Source organism: Symphalangus syndactylus, chromosome 1 (assembly GCF_028878055.3).
Source record: "Symphalangus syndactylus isolate Jambi chromosome 1, NHGRI_mSymSyn1-v2.1_pri, whole genome shotgun sequence".
Taxonomy (NCBI): domain Eukaryota; kingdom Metazoa; phylum Chordata; class Mammalia; order Primates; family Hylobatidae; genus Symphalangus; species Symphalangus syndactylus.
In genome coordinates this window covers 74764847-74783256 of record NC_072423.2, presented here as the reverse complement: position 1 = coordinate 74783256, position 18410 = coordinate 74764847, and the positions used below count along the sequence as shown (strand labels likewise).

Here is an 18410-nt window from a genome sequence, read left to right as displayed (position 1 = left end):
TTTGTGCCATGTGCTGCTTTCATTCTGTGTATTAACATATGTAAGCTGCAAAAAAAAAAAAGATAATCAAAATACCTCCTGTATACAGATGAGGAAACTGAGGCAGAAAGCAGTTGAGTAACCTACCCACGGAGGCAGAAGCGACTTAAATCCAGGCAGTTTGGGCTGGGCACGGTGGCTCATGCCTGTAATCCCAGCACTTTGGGAGGCTGAGGTGGGTGGATCACCTGAGGTCAGGAATTCGAGACCAGCCTGGCCAACATGGTGAAACTCTGTCTCTATTAAAATACAAAAATTAACCGGGTGTGGTGGAGTTTGCCTGTAATCCCAGCTATTCGGGAGGCTGATGCAGAATTGCTTGAACCCAGGGGTCAGAGGTTGCAGTGAGCCAAGCCTGTGCCATTGCACTCTAGCCTGGGAGACAGAGCGAGACTCCATTTCAAAAATAAATAAACAAACCGACCAACCAACCAACCAACCCAGGCAGTTTGGCTCTAGAGCCTGAGCTCTCAAGTACTGGCCTGTACCACCCAAGAAAGACCAGAGAAGACAGCGTGAAGGACAGAAGTGTGCCACAGGCACGGCTAGGTGCTGCAGAGATCCGGCAGAGAGCAAATGGGAAGGGGACAGTCATTCACAGACTCGAAGTTCAGAGGAAAATCAAGGATGAGGCGATCTGGAAATGCTGAATTGCCTGAGAAGAAATTTCATGTAGAAGAAATGGTATGTATTCATTTGGAGAATGAAGAAAACGTAAAACTGGAGGAAATTAAACTGGGGAGGAAAAAACTGGTGTGTAACTAACAACCACATCAACCACTATATATCTTCTTCAAGGACTACTGCCAGAAAATATTTTAATAAATTCTCTTAGTGGAGCTTTTAAATACAGTGTATAAAGCGTCTCACAGCATACAAAAGAGAGTTTTCCCAGACTTCAAATGAGAAAAAAGGTTTCCATGGACCTTTCAAAAACCAGTAAACACAAACATTCCTTTGTATACATAACACAACGACAACTGGAAAGTCCTTACCATAAAACTCATACACGTGTGACACAGCATGTCTAACTTCTTTGTTAATAATCAAAAATACCATGTTTATGAAATGAATAATAAAGCAGCCACTTCTTCAGAAATGGCATAATTTTAAGTCATTTTGAAGAGTGGTAAAATAGACGGCACTGACAAAACAAAATTTTAAGACCAAGACATTCTTATTCTAGTAATCTATTATTTTCATCAATCTTACTTACCTTTGAAGATTTCCTTTGTGATTTTCTTCTTCCTATAAAGAAGAAATAACTTCATCTGAATCAGTAAATTTTGGTTGCCTAGAAGCCCTGAATGTACTTAAGTGATTTGTTTGCTCTGCACCTCCAGGAAAACACCATTTAAAATGTGCACTGAGGCCAAGCTCTGGTTAGGAGTGCTACTGCTCTGAGGCCTTTGAAGTACAATCATCAAAGCGAGTCCACAGCATGATGAGGGGCTGGAGCTTCTGCAGTCCAGGGAGAAGCCCACATGAGTGAGAACAACTGGCTATAAACTTTGTCATGGAGGAGGTGGCTCTTCTGTGCTTCCTCAAAGGACCTCACCGACTACACGAATTTCAAAGCGGGATTTGTAACAACCTAAGTGTGAGAGTGAGACTGAGAGAGAGAGAGAGAGTGTGTGTGTGTGTGTGTTATGTTAGAGAGGAAGATGGAAGGTGACAGAGTAACATCAGTGGTCCCAATCTTGCTGTAGAAGTTGGCATGACATCCTTAGACTTGGGCACTTGGTTGGTTTTAAACATTCCCATTTAGAATCAGAGGCAAAGCTACAGTGCCTTCCCCTTTAAGAAGAATGATAGCTGTGTTTGTAGACAACAACATAAACACAAGGTTGTCTACTGAGAAAACACTCTTGTGCTGATGTGGTTTTGAAGCAGCAAGCCTCTGACTAACAGTAACGGAAGCATATTTTTCAAGACAGTAAATAGCAAGGGGTACCGTTCCCCTTAGTGAGCATGCCCCTTGTCTCTGCCATGCAGGTTCCAGTGGGCTGGAACCCACGCACAGGCTCCTGACCCCACCCCACGTTACCTCTACTATGTAATTGGACTGTACAAGATTGCCAATAGATCAGACAGGGTGGGAATGTAGCGATGTCCTATCAACCTGATACACATTGCTGAGGATAAGGCATTTGACCTTACTGATGTGAGTGAAATATAATTTCTGCATATTTCAACAACACTATTTGATATGAACTCTTCTAAGTCTTAAGTGTTTAGGAGACCAAATGATAGCTGCAGCAACTGTTGAACTGCTTCACAGGTAATGAGTCCTAGAACCAACTTTTTTTTTGGATGGAGTCTCGCTCTGTTGCCCAGGCTGGAGTGCAGTGGCGCGATCTTGGCTCACTACGAGCTCCGCCTCCTGGGTTCACGCCATTCTCCTGCCTCAGCCTCCCAAGTAGCTGGGACTACAGGCGCCCGCCACCATGCCCGGCTAATTTTTTTTGTATTTTTAGTAGAGACGGGGTTTCACCATGTTAGCCAGGATGGTCTTGATCTCCTGACCTCATGATCCGCCCGCCTCGGCCTCCCAAAGTGCTGGGATTACAGGCATGAGCCACCACGTCCAGCCCTAGAACAACTTTTAAAACAAGGTTTTAAAAATATGAAAACCAGAAAAAACATAACTAACGCTGTGCCATGGAAATGTCTACAGCTTAGCTCACCCATTTGGTGGTCTAATTTATGTAAGGTTTCTAAGTGTTGGATTTTTTTCCCTTTGCCCAGAATGTTTTTGGTTATTAGTTTTCTAGAATCAGAAGACTGTACTATTATTTCAAGAAAAGTTGAGGCTGGGTGTGGTAGCTCATACCGGTAATCTCAGCACTTTGGGAAGCCAAGGCAGACAGATCACTTGAGCCCAGGAGTTTGAGACCAGCTTGGGCAACATAGGGAGACCCTGTCTCTACTTAAAAAATAAAATAAAATAAATTAGCCAGGAATGGTAGCATGTGCCTGTGGTCCCAGCTACTCAGGAGGCTGAGGGGGAAGGCTCAATTGAGCCTGGGAGGTCAAGGCTGTGGTGAGCCGTTTTTGGACACTACACTCCACCCTGGGCAAGACAGTGAGACCTCCATCTCCAAAAAAATAAAAAAAAAAAAAAAAAAAAAGGAAAAAGAAATGTTGAGCATGTACACTTCCCAGAATTATTTACTTCCTCTTGTGTGTTTTATGGGACACACTTATTTGTGAGACTTTCCTTTTGTATAGGACTCTAGTCCAGTATTTCTAAACCTGAAACAAGGGGGCAAAGTTAAACTTGACAGCAGAGCATGCTAATTTAGGGTGAAGCAAAACCCTTGGTGTTGTGAAGATTTCATTTTTACTCAATTCGGAGGTTGCTGTACGCAAAAGTGCTGGAGCCAGCCAGGAGAGGAATCTGGCAGATGCCTCTTAGGTTTCATGACGGCTCCCTCATTCCACAGTAGTTAACTAGGATGGACAAAACCTGGCTGACCTCAGGGAGGCGGTTCCTGAACTCCCTCTCCGGCCTGTGGGCTGGTGGCTCTTCTGGCTCGTCATCCAGGGACAAGGCATCCAGGTAGAGATTCTCACTGGCTGAGCACCTGTCCGACTCCTTCAGCTTGGACAGCGGCCGGTCTTCAAAGGGGATGGAGTCGGCGTCTGCACAAGGCCACATGGCCACAGGACGGGGCATGCGGAGGCTTCCCTGGTGGGGAAAGGGGCGAACGCTGCCGTCTTTTTGATCACAGAGGAAACTGCCACCTTTCCGGGGACTGTTCTCTTTCTGCAACTTGACAATTTTAAAAATGAAAATAATTAGCCTCACGTTTCTGTCTGATGGTCTCCCTAAGAACATTGTTTCTCCACAGTTTGCAATTACACAAAGGTCAGTTTGAAAAATATTGTGAGAAGCAAATGTTCTTAAAGTTCTGATCTTAATTTCAAAATGTAACACAACATTACAGATGCCTTACAAAACCCACAATTTTATCTGGCCCAGAAAATCTGCATTAACCACACACAAGCATGGTGAACTCTTTCTGACACCAATATATGTGTTATCGTACTTAACTCTGAGTGTTGTGCTCATGGGAAATTCTACATTTATTACTATTTTTAAATCTAATACTGTTAAAGAACATGTTTAAAACTCTCTTTGGAACTTCCTTCAGAAGTAAAGACATACTCAGTGGAATACTATCAGTGATAGCAAACTTCTGAGTGTGAATCTGATTTTCCTAACTAGCCCCAGGGCATGTGGAACAGGTCCTATCGGTAATTCAAGTGAGCAAATTTGAGTTTGTAACCATTTGGTGTTAAAAATAACTTACACTTTATTTGAGAGGATAAAAACTTAGCTATAAAGGCAAGTAAAGATCTGGTATGACTGAGTGAAGAAAAAAAAAAAGCCACATTACATTAGAGTCATACTTTCTTCCCTGACTTGGTTGAACTCAAGAAGCGGTAGTGGGCAAGCACAGGGCCACCTGGAATTAGAAGACCTGAGTTGGAACCACGAATGTGTGGCTTGCTGGTCTGCAGGCAGGTGCAAGTTCCCGACTCTCCTGAGCTCAGTTTCCTTATCCGTAAGATAGGTTGTGCACATGGGCTCACTGGAATCATGCTGTCCAGTGGGAGCCCAGCCCACATAAAGGCATTATGCCTTTCTGGGCCGTTTTGCGGCACTAGATGGAGATTTCGTGGAGGTGGCTCAGGGAGGGAGCCCATATGAAATCACAAGGAACTGCTGAGGCAGGCAGGCAGGCAAACGGCTTGCAGGCCACACGGCCTCCCTCCCCAGAGGAGCCTTCACCAGCTTCCACTCCATTCTCCTGATCCCTCCTCATTGCCTCCTTTTCTAAAACAGCCACAGAAAGCACAACTGAGACCTGAAGCTATTTCCGCCTATGAATCTTTAATGGGGCCTTTATTGGATGACAAGCTCACACTACTGGATTGACTGCTCTTTTGAATAAGTCAAGTATCTGAACGATGAAAGTGACATTTGGATTTGACCTGAAGGAGTGGCCAAATAATGATTTGAAGTCCTCAAGCGCTGAGACTGTTCCAGGAAATTCTAAAACCTCCTTGAATGCAGATCAATTCATTTTTTTTTTTTTTTTTTAAGCATCACTACAAACTGCATCTCTGTGTCCTAATTTGAGCATTCATCCACAAGTTGGACGTAAATATGGTTTCTGTATAGTCAGGAAGAAAGCCATATGAGACAGTAAAGACAAAAGGACGTTTGCTCATTGTTAGTAATTTCTAAGGTGGCAAAACAGAGATTTATCTTTACCTTTGAGAAAGATGGAGTCTGATGCAGCCAAAGCTTACATGTTAGCATCTGAGGCAGTTCACAGTCAAATTAGGGACCCAGCAAAACCTAAAAACTCTACGTTTTAGCTCTGCCCCTCTGCTCTCTCCTCCTCCTCCCTGATGATGACACAGTTCTTTGCAGTTTTCTTAAAGATGCTAACTGCTTTCTTCAAAAAAAAAAAAAAAAAAAAAAAAGGAAGGCTTTTTATATGTTCATTTAATGCATGTCGGCACAATTTAGTTTCAACACATGATCATCTCTAAGCTATTTTGGGCAAGAAATTAAAATGCAAGAATCCCATCTGAAGCTGCAAATGTGCACTGAGGGTGTGAGTGAAGGGGGAAAAGAATGACTAAACAGGAGAGCTATGAACAAGCACCTTCTAACTCACTAAAGTAGGATTTCAAAAATAAACCCAGGCAGCCAGGAGCAACTTGTACTCAAGCTGCGAAGTGTTAGGTTTCCTAAAAATGAACTGGAGTGGTTGTGGTGGAGATATCTGCTGCTAAGATGCCTCTGGGGTGTTGTAATAGAACGAGTCCTCAGAGGGGGAGGGTTTCCTATAGGAGTCATTTCAGCCAGCATCAGCACCTACTTGCAATCTTGCAGTAAAACAACTTTTAATGCAAGTCGAACATTTTAAAGATTTGTATTTTAATACAGGAAACAATAAACCCTCGAGAGTGTCACCTTCCCCAGACTGGTAGAAAGAAAAAAGGCCACTTTGTAAACAGGTTTTAAAAGAATGGATTTTTTAAAAGAATGGCAGCTGATTTAAGAAAGTTACTGGAAGGAGAATGAATGGATGACACTTTTTAGCTTGATAAGTACAGCAAATATAACAGCAAGTTTTACATCATCTGCATGTTAACTGGGAACTCAACAATTCTAAGGAGAAATGTAGTGTGACTCCATGAAAGTCTCCTACCCCTACCCTGCAATCAAACTTGGATTGAGACAAGAGACGCTGATAAGAGAGATAAAATGCGTTATATGACCTTAGCCACATTCCCACAGTCAGACATCACATAACATGCCTCCTGTGGTGCAGAAATTATGTAGGAATTTAATGACACCAGACAAGTATGAAGCACGTGTTCTGAAAGTGGAAAATGGATTTAGTGTTACTGCTTTCACCATCTGTATTAGGTTATCACAGTCAAGGTTATATTATATGGCTTACCAAGTAGTCAAATATTGAGAGTATACACTGTGAAGAATGTTCAGTTACATCTCTCATTTATCTACGGAGTATGTAGCTAAAAGCTAAATGAACAAGCAACCCAATAACTGATAAATGAACAAAATCTATATACACCCATACACACTTGTACCAATATCCTCTTTTCAGGAAGTCTGGTTAATGCCTATAATTGCTTTACCTCATTTTCAGGAATGGGGCACTGAGATTTAAGAAATCTTCTTTAAAAATGTTTAATATTTTGGGGAAAAGGCCAGATTTCAAAGCCACAATTGCATGTCTGAAGCATCAGTTCATTTGTCACCAATCCTCTTCTAAAAACAGCAATGACATCATTGTATGAAAACGGTGGGATCCATCACACAGATTTCAAGAACAGATGCATGCCCGAAACTCACGTGTTTCAGATCTATGATGCTCAAAGATGTCCACCTTGAGGACTGGGTTCTGAGGCTGTCAGTTTGGCCGAACTGTTTCAATACTGACAACTTGGAATTGGAGGTCAGCTCCTGACCACTACTACCTTTCCAAAATATAGTATCAAAATGAGGCTGTGGCTCATCTTTAAGTCACTGACTTTTCAAAAGTTGAGGATCACCACATGTATCTAATTTTTCCTTTACTAGAAATTCTTCATTCCCAAAAGTAAAAATAAAAACCTAAAAGACTTGCTTAATTTATATCCAAGGTGTGACTTCCCAAAGAAATGAAGCCTGTGACAAGTCCAACAAGCCACCATGGCTAACAGGTGAAGGGCACCCTAAAGCGGGCATGGCAGGGATCATGATGGCCTCACTGGGGTACAGGAGGGATGTAAAAAGTGAGTGGCCCTAGAGCACGGGCCAAGAATGAAGCTCCCTGGCGACAAGTTGCCTGGAGTTACTGTGACACCGGTCAACTAAGTTGGATATAATAAATTAGTGGCCATTTTTAAAGAATATATGCCACTTCTATCCCTAAAATTTCCACCTAATCATAGAGCACAGACACACAGGAGATTTAATACAGGAGACTCTTCACAAGTGCTGCATTTCCAAGCCAGAAAGGAAATGGCCAGCATTCCTCTTGATAGGATTTGGGGAATATCAAAGATTAGTAAGGTGACTCATTTGTGTAAGTGGTCAAACCTATGAAGCGTTTCAGCTTTTCTATCTGCAGTGTACTTTCCTTCTTTCGTTTTTTGGAGACGGGGTCTCGGTCTGTCACCCAGGCTGGAATGCAGTGGGGATCATAGCTCACCTGCAGTGTATTCTATTCTTCTTAGTGGTTTCCAAGCCAAAGGCTCTTGGTCTTTTTTACCATTTAGTTCATTCTGCCTCCCTCCCTATCCAACATATGCATACACTCACCTTTGTCATTGTACCTGCATAACACAGGCACCATGTCTATGGATAATAGAGCACATTTTTCAAAAGGCTCTATGGGTATTTAAAATAGAGTAACGAGGTTATTTTTCTTGAGCCCAATTTCTTACTGATTAATACATTTCCTTGAGACCTCATAAATTTATAAGTGTGTGACTGGCTGAAATAAACAAAATGTATACTATGTAAAAATCCAGCCAGGGAAGAATTCCAAATCTTCATCAATTTAATTTGTGTATCCCTCAGGAACTACTGCAACTATGCAAACTGTTTTAAGTCTGATGCAATACAGAGAATGGTTATATTGGCAGAAAAATGACTACCCCCCCTCCTCCCCAAATTCATCTGAGTTTCTGAATTGTTTGTTTAGCTGAAGATGATGAGCTACCAGCTACCTCTCTTGACTATGGTCCATCTAATCACAGCTCAGCAATATCCACAGCAGGAACACTCACCAGCAAACAGCCTGACTTCCACCTGAATTCACCAATTTCTTTTCTAATGACAACAATTCCATTCAAGTTGGAGCAGTCACTGTGACCACATCTTTAGTGACAAACTTAAAAGTTATAGTTTGTTTTCAACTGAATAAGACCTGAAATAACCTCTTCTTTCCAGTTTAGTCTTTAAATTCCTTTAAAAAGTTATCCCCCCCCACAACCCCCACCCACCCGGCTCTGCCACTACCACATGTACACATAGGAGACTTACCTATGAACTTTGCAATGAAAAGATCTGTGTCACGGAGAGGCATGCGCCTAGGTCTCCAACACAAGCAATTCTAGTATTCCTCGCTCTTCCTTTGGAAGCCCATGCATCCTGACGCTGCAAGGACCACGAAGCAGCCTAGTGTTTTTGCTTTCTGGGTCCAGTGAGTAGTCTACACTCTGTGCCTATGCTCCAGGGCCCCGGGGTGCCTCCTTACCTGCTCTATCCTCCACAAGAGTTCCTTCTTCTGCCGCTCCCACTCCTGCCGATCTCTGTCCAGGCGGTCGAGAAGTTCCACCTTCTCCCGGTTCCAGTTCTTCTCGCTGTGATGGATCTGCCAGCGCAGGTCCATGACCAGGCTGTGACTGTCAGCCAGGAGCTTCTGGTGCACCTCTCTCTCCTTCAAGGCCCCCTTGCTCTCAGCGGAGGAGCCTAGTTCTCCCAACTTGTTCTCAGTCTTCTCTTCCAGCTGTCAAGGAGAACAGACTTAGGAATTCCCTCTCTGACAAGTCTTGCATTCAAGGATGAAGTCTCAGCACATTTAACATGTGATCCCTGGAAACATGTTTAAACCAAGATTTGACCAATCCCATAGTATAAACAAATTTTATTTTTAAAGTCCTAATTAAGAGCGCTTGACACAGACAGTCACAAAGAATGTTAAGCGGTGAGTAAACTGGGCTTCCCATGGCCAGCTTCCCCGCTGCACTTTCCTAGTCTAAGTCACCACTATCTCTTGCCTGTACTTCTGTGTAACTCCTTGTGGGCAGGTACCATGTCTGTCCCTACATCCTTAGCTCCTATATGGAACCTAGGGATGGGACAGTGACAGAACCTAATAGTTTTCAATAAATATTTGTCAAATACCCAGGAGGTTAAATATCAAAACCAAACAAGATTCTCCATCTTATGTAATCAAACTTGTGAAAACCAAAGAGAAGACCTTAAAAGACAGGAAAAAATGACACATGTCATAGAGGCACAAAGACGAGAATTCCAAGAGACTTCTCATCAGAAACTTTGCAAGTCAGAAGATGATGGAGTGGCATCTAAAGTGCTGCAAGAAAAACGATCTCAACCTAGACACAATTCTGTACGCAGAAACAGTATCTTTCAAAGAAGAAGGAAAACACTTTTCAACAAATGAAAACTGAAAAAAACAAACAAACAAAAAAAACCCATTGCCAACAGACCTGCACTTCAGGAAATGAAAAAGGAAGTTCTTTAGGCAGAAGGAATATACCAACTGGTACTTCGATCTATACAGAAAATAAACACTGGAAATGGCATCTATGTAAATATAAAACTCATTATTTCTGTTTTAATATTTGATTATCTAAAGCAAAAATTGTTACAATGTGTTCTGTGTTTACAGAATATGTAGAGGTAAACTATGACAGCAATAGCACAGAGGATGGGAAGGAACTGGGAATATACTGTTGCAATTTCCTCAGGCAGCATGAAAAGTAGCCTAATAGGATTTCAAGGTAGACTCTGATTAATTAAATATGTATATTATAAACCCTAGGGCAAACACTAAAACTGCACAGCAAACACTAAAACTGCACAACAGCTTGCTGTTCAGTGTCTTGTTTTTATCCTCATAAGCAATCTCTTATATTTTATTAAGTGCACAATTTTAACAAATTGTATACTTTTCAAAGGAAGGCCTTTCACATAGATTGCCTCATTTGGTGTCTACTGCAATCCTGTAAATACGTATAGGTATCCTTATTCCCAGTTTATTTGTGAAGAAATGGCAGCTCAGTGCTTTAGGGACTTGCCTAAGGGACATGGTAAGTCAGTAACCATTATTCATATGTAGAGTTCAATTAACTTTCTTAAAATGAGTTACTTCAAGACCCACTAAAATAATTCATAGCTGATTATCCATGTCTGAACAGATTCTTTTAACTTTTTTGAGACTATATATATATATATATATATATATATATATATATATATAGATTAATGACTTAAACTACCCAGTATTATTATATTTAGAAAGATGTCTGTATCAGTGCTGTAGTTTGGATGTTTGTCCCCCAAACTTCATGTTGAAATCTGATCCCCAGTGTTGGAGATGGGGCCTAGTGGGAGGTGTCCGGGTCATGGGGGTGGACTGTTCATGAATAGATTCATGCCCTGGGGCGGGGAGTGAGTAACTTCTCCCTCTATTATTTCTTTAAGAGCTAGTTGTTTAAAAGAGCCTGGCACATCCGTTCACCTGTACTTTCTTTCTTGCCATGTGATCTGCACACATCGGCTCCCCTTTGCCTTTTGCTGAGTGGAAGCAGCCTGGCCCTCTCCAGTAGCAGATGCTGGCACCATGCTTCTTGTGCAGCTTGCAGAACTGTAAGCTAAATAAACCTTGTTGTTAAATAAATTACCCAGCCTCAGGTATTCCTTTATAGCAAGAGTAAACGGACTAAGACAGGCTGCTGAGTGGTGTGCTTAGTTAAACTGAAAGTTTTTGCCCACAAGGGACTCACTGGGAGAGAGCTAACATCGAATCTTGCCTCTGTAATAAAGGCAAACCCTTCATTAAGCAGGGAGAGCCACTGTTTTGTCCCTGAATCTGAGTGGAACTCAGGCCTTCTTGGAGAGAAAGCAGGGAAAGGCTTGAGGAAGCAGATAACAGCCACAGGCGCGGGTCAGTGGTGATGCTTCTTGATCAATTATTTATAAAATGTAAATCTGGGGAAAATAAAACTTTTTTTAAGTAGAAAGAATGCAGAAACAAAAGAGGGGAGAAACCTCCAGTGTTAGTTAATCAGAAGACTACCAGAAAAGCACCAAGCACCACAAAATCCCAGTTTAAAAGAGCTGCTGGAAGTCCACGTAACCCAGAATGAAAGACAGGCCGCTGAGCCCCGCGCAGGTACATCTGTTCACTTGTAGATGCTTCCAGCCACCAACAGGTCCTCTCTTTAGAATCTCCTCATGCAGCGTACGCTTTCTGGGCCCCACATCACCTCTGCTCACCTGCTTTGTGAAGACAGTGAAGGGGCATTTCTTCTGCCCACAAACTCCTCTGTGTCCACACCTCTCAGGTCTCTCATAGTCAGGGTCACCCCCTCCCCTCAATGCTTAGAGCCCAATCCCCCGCCTACTGAGGGACCTTGTGTCATCAGTGGCCCTACACTGTCAGGTCTCACTGGACAGGCATCCCCGTGACCCCACGGCTCCTGTTACTGCACTGTCTGTGCTCCTTCTTTCCCCTTCGCTGCCAAACTCAACTTCTGTCCCTCGGCACAGCGCACAGTGCTTCAGCCCCACACCTGACGGCAACTGTTCTTGTCAAGTTTTCCAGTGACCTCCTCACTGCCAAGTTCAACAAAACTTTTTATCGTTCATCTGTCCTGTCCTCTTCAAAGCATCTGATATCGCTCAACTCCACTTGGAACGCCATGGTGTCTCTCCCTTTGGCTTCTGGGACAGCATTTGCTTTGGATTTTCATAAATTTCTCTGGCTGCTCCTTTCCAATCTCTTCTCCCTCCAATAATTTCTGGAAAATGAATATTTTGGTTCCTTCTGAGTTCCTCTCATTCTGTGCACAGTCCTGGAGAGTCCTCCATGGCCCTGCCTCCCACCTCCTCATTCACACCCAGGGATATGTCTTCAGCCCAGCCCTTTTCAAGTCCCAGTGCCTGTGATGACACACACCTTAAATCCAACCTGTCTCCTTTCCATCCCAACTGGTTCTCTCTGTGTGTTCCTGTCTCAGCGATGGCCCATCGCCCAGGCACCCGTACTAGAAACCTGAGAGCCGTGCGAGGTGCCTGTTGCTCCATGGCGTCTCATGAACCGGCCACCAGGCCCGGCCACTCCCTACTCGCTCCATTTTTTTCAGATGTGTGCCCTCCACTCCTTCTCCACTGCTGCTGCTTTACTTCAGAGTCACCGCTCTCACCTCCAGTCTCTGCAACCCAGGGCTCCTCAACGTTTTTACTGTGGACCCAGGTGGCAGCCTGGTGAAGCCAAAAGTCTCCTCCTCAATGTTAATTCTGGGATATCCACAACAATTGTAACAGGAAATGGAGAGATGTGTGATTACTTTTTATTCTTTCATTCCATACTTCCTTTCAAAAAGATCCGTGATTTCTGTTGGGCTTGTTGCCTATGTTTATAACTGGAGGACACGCTAAATTTTAGTGGAAAGTTAGTGCATCTCTTTCCTATTCTAGTTCAGCAATTCCCTGATTTCAGTCTATAGACCATTAACCCCAGGTTAATCCATTCAATTCTAATGGCTCCTAATCCATTCTCTATTTTGAAGCCAGAATAATCTTTTGAAAAAGGGAATCTAAACTTTCATGATAAAATTAGGATTAAAGTATCAATTCCTTAAATATTATTCTTTCCCCTCATACCTAAGCTTCTCAAACGAACCATGCTCCTTTCTTCACGATACTTTTTTTTTTCTTTTGCCTGAAACTTCCTTTCTCTCCTTTTCCATGTTCCAGTTCTTGTCCATCCTTTGAGATTTTTCTCAGCAGGACTTTCACAGCCTTCCCTGAATTCTCAAGCCAAGGCATGTGCCTTGCACGTTCCTGTTCCCTGACAGCCTATATGCGAAAGCCTGGTGGGCACTTTCCACGCTGTTATAAAGGACAGCACTTGTCTAGGTCCCTCACTGCACTGAGAACCCCTTCAAGGAACATCTGATTTGTAGCTGGATCTTCAACATTTAGAGCAAGGTCTGACTTAGGAGTCTGCTAAAGGAATCGTGGACTTGGGAAGTGTTATCAACGTGGGCTCCACTGAAAGAAGGTAACTTGTAGCAGAATTAAACTGTTTTGCATTTAAGTAGAAGAGGGTAAATATGGGATTATTACAAATGGGCTAGCATCATCCCATATTCATTGCTTCCTGGGTTGCAAATGCTTACGAAACTTTCTAAATGATTTGGGCAGAAGATAAACCCTCTACCTATTACCACCTGGCTTCTGGGCTTGAAGTTCTAGCTTTATTTTTTGGTATTTAGGGACTCTCCCTGAGGGTTTATTTGTAGCAAACCTGTGGGTGGATACTACGTTCCTATAAAACAAAGATGAAATGTTTTGAAACTGGCTTGCATCGAAGATTACACCTCCCTTCTTTAGCTACAGTTCGGGCTTTGAAAACACTTAGCTCCCCCTATAAACATATTTTTTAAATAGGGTTAAAGGCAGCTCATCAGAGACTGTGCTTAGTCATTTCTCCTCCACTGCTGATGCTGCAGACTGGGGACTAAGATAAACAGAGCATCTAGGTCAAAACCCCCACAGGCGGCAGGCAGGAGCCACAATCAGGCCAGCTGCTCTCTCACTTGATGCCCAGGCCTGCAAGGCTGTGTCCCTGCCCCACCCAGGGCTATCAGCTCAGCATCACTGCTTGCTGCGGCCAGGTGGAAATGCAGGGGAACTTGTGGGTACCAGGAGAGTTGGAGTTTTTTTTTTTTTTTTTTTTTTACACATCAAGCCTTTTTCATCTTTCATCAAGACCATGTGACAGGGGTCTCCTTTCCAGGCAATTCTATTCCCTTCATGACCAGGCCATTCTATTCCCTTCATGACCAGGCCAATTCCTATAAAATTTTACTTACTTTATGGTTTGCCTCAAAATAGAGTCTGGCAAATAGATTACCAAGGATACACAGACCTTCCCTCCCTCCTCATGATCAAGGGGCTGGAAGAAACCTCGAGAGACGCTCTCAGCAGCAGATACCATGCAGGGAGTCACATGACATTCAATGGTTTCCAAGGAAGAAACACTTAGGAAAGGATGTTTCTTGTTATGTCTGATCTTAACTCCTATGGCTGTGGTGTAAGACTTCAGAGGGGCTTCCCTCTGTGGTGTGCGGTGGAGGCAGGAAACCTGGGCTCTCTTCCTGCCCTAGCACTACATGGCTCTGTGATCTGAGCTGAGCTGTTTCTTCTGGGCCTCAGTTTCCTTTGATATAAATAAGGAGACTGAAATGTATTAGAATTCTTGGGCATGCAGTGGGAAGTCTCCAAGTTCTTTTGATATTTCGAAAAATCCCAATGAAAGCATGCATTTACCTTTTTCAAAGACAACTAATCCACAGTCTGCTTTTGCTTTGCTCCTGTCTAGAGTTATGTCAGCTCAGTGTGATGACAGCTTCAGCTTGGCCATCCTCTGATGGAGCCAACTACAAGCTTGTTTAATGTGGAATGGGAGAATACATGCTGCTCTGAAAATGCTGCTTGGTGGAGGCCGTACTGCATACTTGGGAGAGGAGACATCAGGGAAAATGGGGCCTCTGCACTTTAAGAAGAGACACAAGCAGCCACTCCTCTCTTTTTTCCTGGACAAGAAGCCCATGGTTCTGAATCTCTCTGTGCCCACTCCCCACCACACATCCTGCACAGCAGAGACACACAGTCAGGATCGAGGGAGACCTGGGAGGGTGGTACCTGTTCCAGACGGCACTTGAGCACGGCCCACTCCACGTCCCAGGCCGCCTTGTCGCTGGCATATTGCTGCTGCAGCCGTAGTCGGGCACGCTCGTCCTCCCGCAGCTCCGCACGGAAGTCCTCCAGCAAGGCCTTGAAGGCGCTGAACAGCTGCTGGTTTTCCACCACCTGTGGGAACACTGAGTCAGGCTCCACCACCTCCTTTAAGTGTATTTTTCAGGTCAGAAGAGGAGAAATTCTGGCCACCAAGGTGGTGTGGGGGCTGTTTCCCAGGTGCTGCTGGCAGTGGGTGCAGGGTGGGTGGGGAGTCTGCAGTTAGCCAGGGAGCAAAGGGTCCCCGTTGCTGGCCATCAGTCTCCTGGGCCTGAGACTGAGGGCCTGTTTGATCAGGAGGAACGTAGAAGGAAGGCTGCCCTGGTGACCTGGCAGCTGTGTTCAGACGCTGGAACCTGGGCTGGCACTGTGGGAACCTGCCACAGAGGTGCTGTGGGCCCTGAGGAGCAGGAGCAAGGAAACTGCAGGAGGCCACAGGGAACCCCCAAAGCCAGGGCTGCCAGTCACTGTGTGACTTTGGATGTCCAGAACACTGAGTTGGGCTGACAAGACTGTCACGAGGGTGCAGATATGACAAGACCTACACACTCACCTACATATATGCTGCCATTCTAGTGCCAGATGTTGCACTAGAGGAGAATTAATAAAGACCAAGAACTCCTATGCACACACGGTGATCAGACTCTGATTGGTGGTTACTAAAAGGTCAAAGATATGACACACGTGGCCACTGTGGGTGGGTGGGTTTAATTATTCAACATTTTGATGTTGAATAATTAAAGCCAAAGGTGAAATGGGTAACCTGTTCATGAAGGCTTTATTGTGGTCCCTTGAGATGGAACTACCAGCCCCCACTTTTCTGCCTCTTGGAAAGAGACAAGCCAGACCCACCCTCACATTTCCAGTATTTGGCACAACCCTTGGCTCATGTTAAGCATGCAAATGTGTCTGGTAAATGAAGAGTGGATTTTTATTACTAATCTGCTTATATCTAACTTAAAATGGTTTATATGTTCTGAAACCTGCCCAGCCCTTTGAAGTCAAATTTCAAAGGCATGATTTCTGTCTTAGTACATTTCAGCAAGGGCATTATATCAGAAAGGTTTGGCCAAATGAATGAAACATGCTGAATCAATTATGGTACCTTGATAATAAAAGCCTCGTGAGCCCATCTCTTCCAACCAGCACTGAAAGCACATTGCAAGCTCTCAGGGCGGTCTCAGAGCATTCTTTTCTGGTGCATTTATGAAGCAGGAGTTATAAAAGCTCTCTAAGTCCCACTGGATATAGATAAGCTCTACTATGAAAAAACAGAGCCCCACCCTCTCAGAATTCCTCATCCCCTAAACTTGATAAACTTCTCCTCCCTGGTTCAGCAAGTACACTGGGACCCCTCCTTCAGGTTCTGCACACACACTGGCCTTCACTCAGCAGTCATGCTTCTAAATCCATCTAGTTGATCCACTAAACATACACAAAAATGGTTAAATATATATGGAGGAATTTAAGATACTTTGGATGGATGTTTGTATTTACATAAAATTGTGCAGCCACAAAAAAGAATGAAATCATGGCTTTTGCAGCAACATGGATGCAGCTGGAGGCCATTATCCTCAGCAAGTTAATGCAGGAACAGAAAACCAAATACCGCATGTTCTCACTTATATGTGGGAGCCAAACAGTGGGTATACTCAGACAGAGATGGGAACAACAGACACTGGGGATTCCAAAAGGGGTTGCAAGGAGAGGGGCAAGGGTTGAAAAACTACCTATTGGGTACTATGTTCACTACTTAGGTGATGGGGTCATTAGAAGCCCACACCTCAGCATCATGCAATATACCATATAATAAACCTGCACATGTATCCCCTGAACCTAAAATTTTATATATATATATATATTCAAAAATAAAGTTGTATTAAAAAGAGAAATTCTTTAATATGAGCAGATTTACTATAGAGATCTCCATAGTCGTCTCCAGCATTTAATCAAGTGGATTTTTTTTTTTCTGAGACAAGGTCTCACTCTGTCACCCTGGCTAGAATGCAGTGGATCACGGCTCACTGCAGCCTCAACCTCCTGGGCTCAAGCAGTCCTCCCACCTCAGCCTCCCAAGTAGCTGGGACTATAGGCGTGTGCCGCCATGCCCAGCTAATTTTTGTGTTTTTTGTAGAAACAAGGTTTCATCATGTTGCTCAGGCTGGTCTCAAACTCTGACCTCAACTGATCCACCTGCCTCAGCCTCAGAAAATGGGATTGTAGGCATGAGCCACCATGCCCAGCTACAATGGACTTTTGATGGAGTAGAAAGGCCAGTTTGTTCATATTTATTGCTCTTTTTCTCACAGGGAACAATTTTTACTTTAATAACTCTGGGACAAAAGGCATTAAGAGTAAAAGTCAGTTAACATTTGAAGAACTCGGCAGACAGGGAACGATCTATGAGTCTTATACATTCTTACCAACCATCTGAATAGAAATAAATTACCACTATAGTCAAAGACATGCTCACCAAATATGTGAAGCTGTAACAAACATAGAACAGTTTTTAAAACTCCACGTCAAAAAGTACCTAAAAATTAGCGTTGTGACTCTTGCCTGTAGTCCCAACTACTCAGGAGGCTGAGATGGGAGGATCACTTGAGCCCAGGAGTTCAAGGTTACAGTGAGCTATGATCACACCACTGCCCTCCGGTCTAGGTGACAGAGCAAGACCCTGTTTCAAAAAAAAAAAATCTAAAAATTATATAAGTACAGTTGAGTGACAAGAGGTGTCACAACAATCTTTTCAGAAATATACATCTTCATATAGAATTTGCTGAATAATCACATACATTTTGTGGTAGATTTGTTTGGGAGTTTCATCTTTGGATTTTAAATTAAAAATCCCTGCTTTTTGAGTCAAGAGTATTTCAAGCAGAAAATAATGGTAATAATTTTGATCCAGTTTTTGGAGTAGTCACTTAATTTTCACTGAAGAGAAAGCAGAAAACCATACAAGACATTCTTATATGTAATCGATAGTTTTCTATGAATGCCAAGTTACATAGGGTATCAGCCTATGCTGTTCTTGGCCCATACACCACATGACATTAGAATCAGAACTGTATAGTTCTCTTGCAGATTGGAAACTTGGTTTCTCTGGAAGCAAGTACTTTTTGGCTTTAACAGATACTGAATTCAATAAAATTTATGCCTTAATGATTTATGCACATTTGCATCAGAGTAATCAAAACAGTGATCTATTCAACCAGGATGATATTAATCATTGCGGAATGAGCTCCAGAATTGCTTTGGGGTGAAGGTGGCCAAAGGGAGC

At 43.3% G+C, this 18410-nt stretch overlaps 1 protein-coding gene across 12 annotated transcripts in view; it reads right to left on the bottom strand.

Moving 5' to 3' along the window:
- MTCL1 (microtubule crosslinking factor 1) overlaps nucleotides 1–18410 on the bottom strand; it is a 126047-nt gene that overhangs the window by 10028 nt on the left and 97609 nt on the right. For all 12 annotated transcript variants that reach the window (XM_055238189.2, XM_055238214.2, XM_055238223.2 and 9 more), the window contains 4 exons: nucleotides 15038–15205; nucleotides 8835–9086; nucleotides 3518–3814; nucleotides 1256–1287 (listed from right to left, as the gene is read on the bottom strand). In XM_055238189.2, the coding sequence (XP_055094164.2) occupies nucleotides 1256–1287; nucleotides 3518–3814; nucleotides 8835–9086; nucleotides 15038–15205 (749 nt within the window). The remainder of the gene's footprint in view (nucleotides 1–1255; nucleotides 1288–3517; nucleotides 3815–8834; nucleotides 9087–15037; nucleotides 15206–18410) is intronic.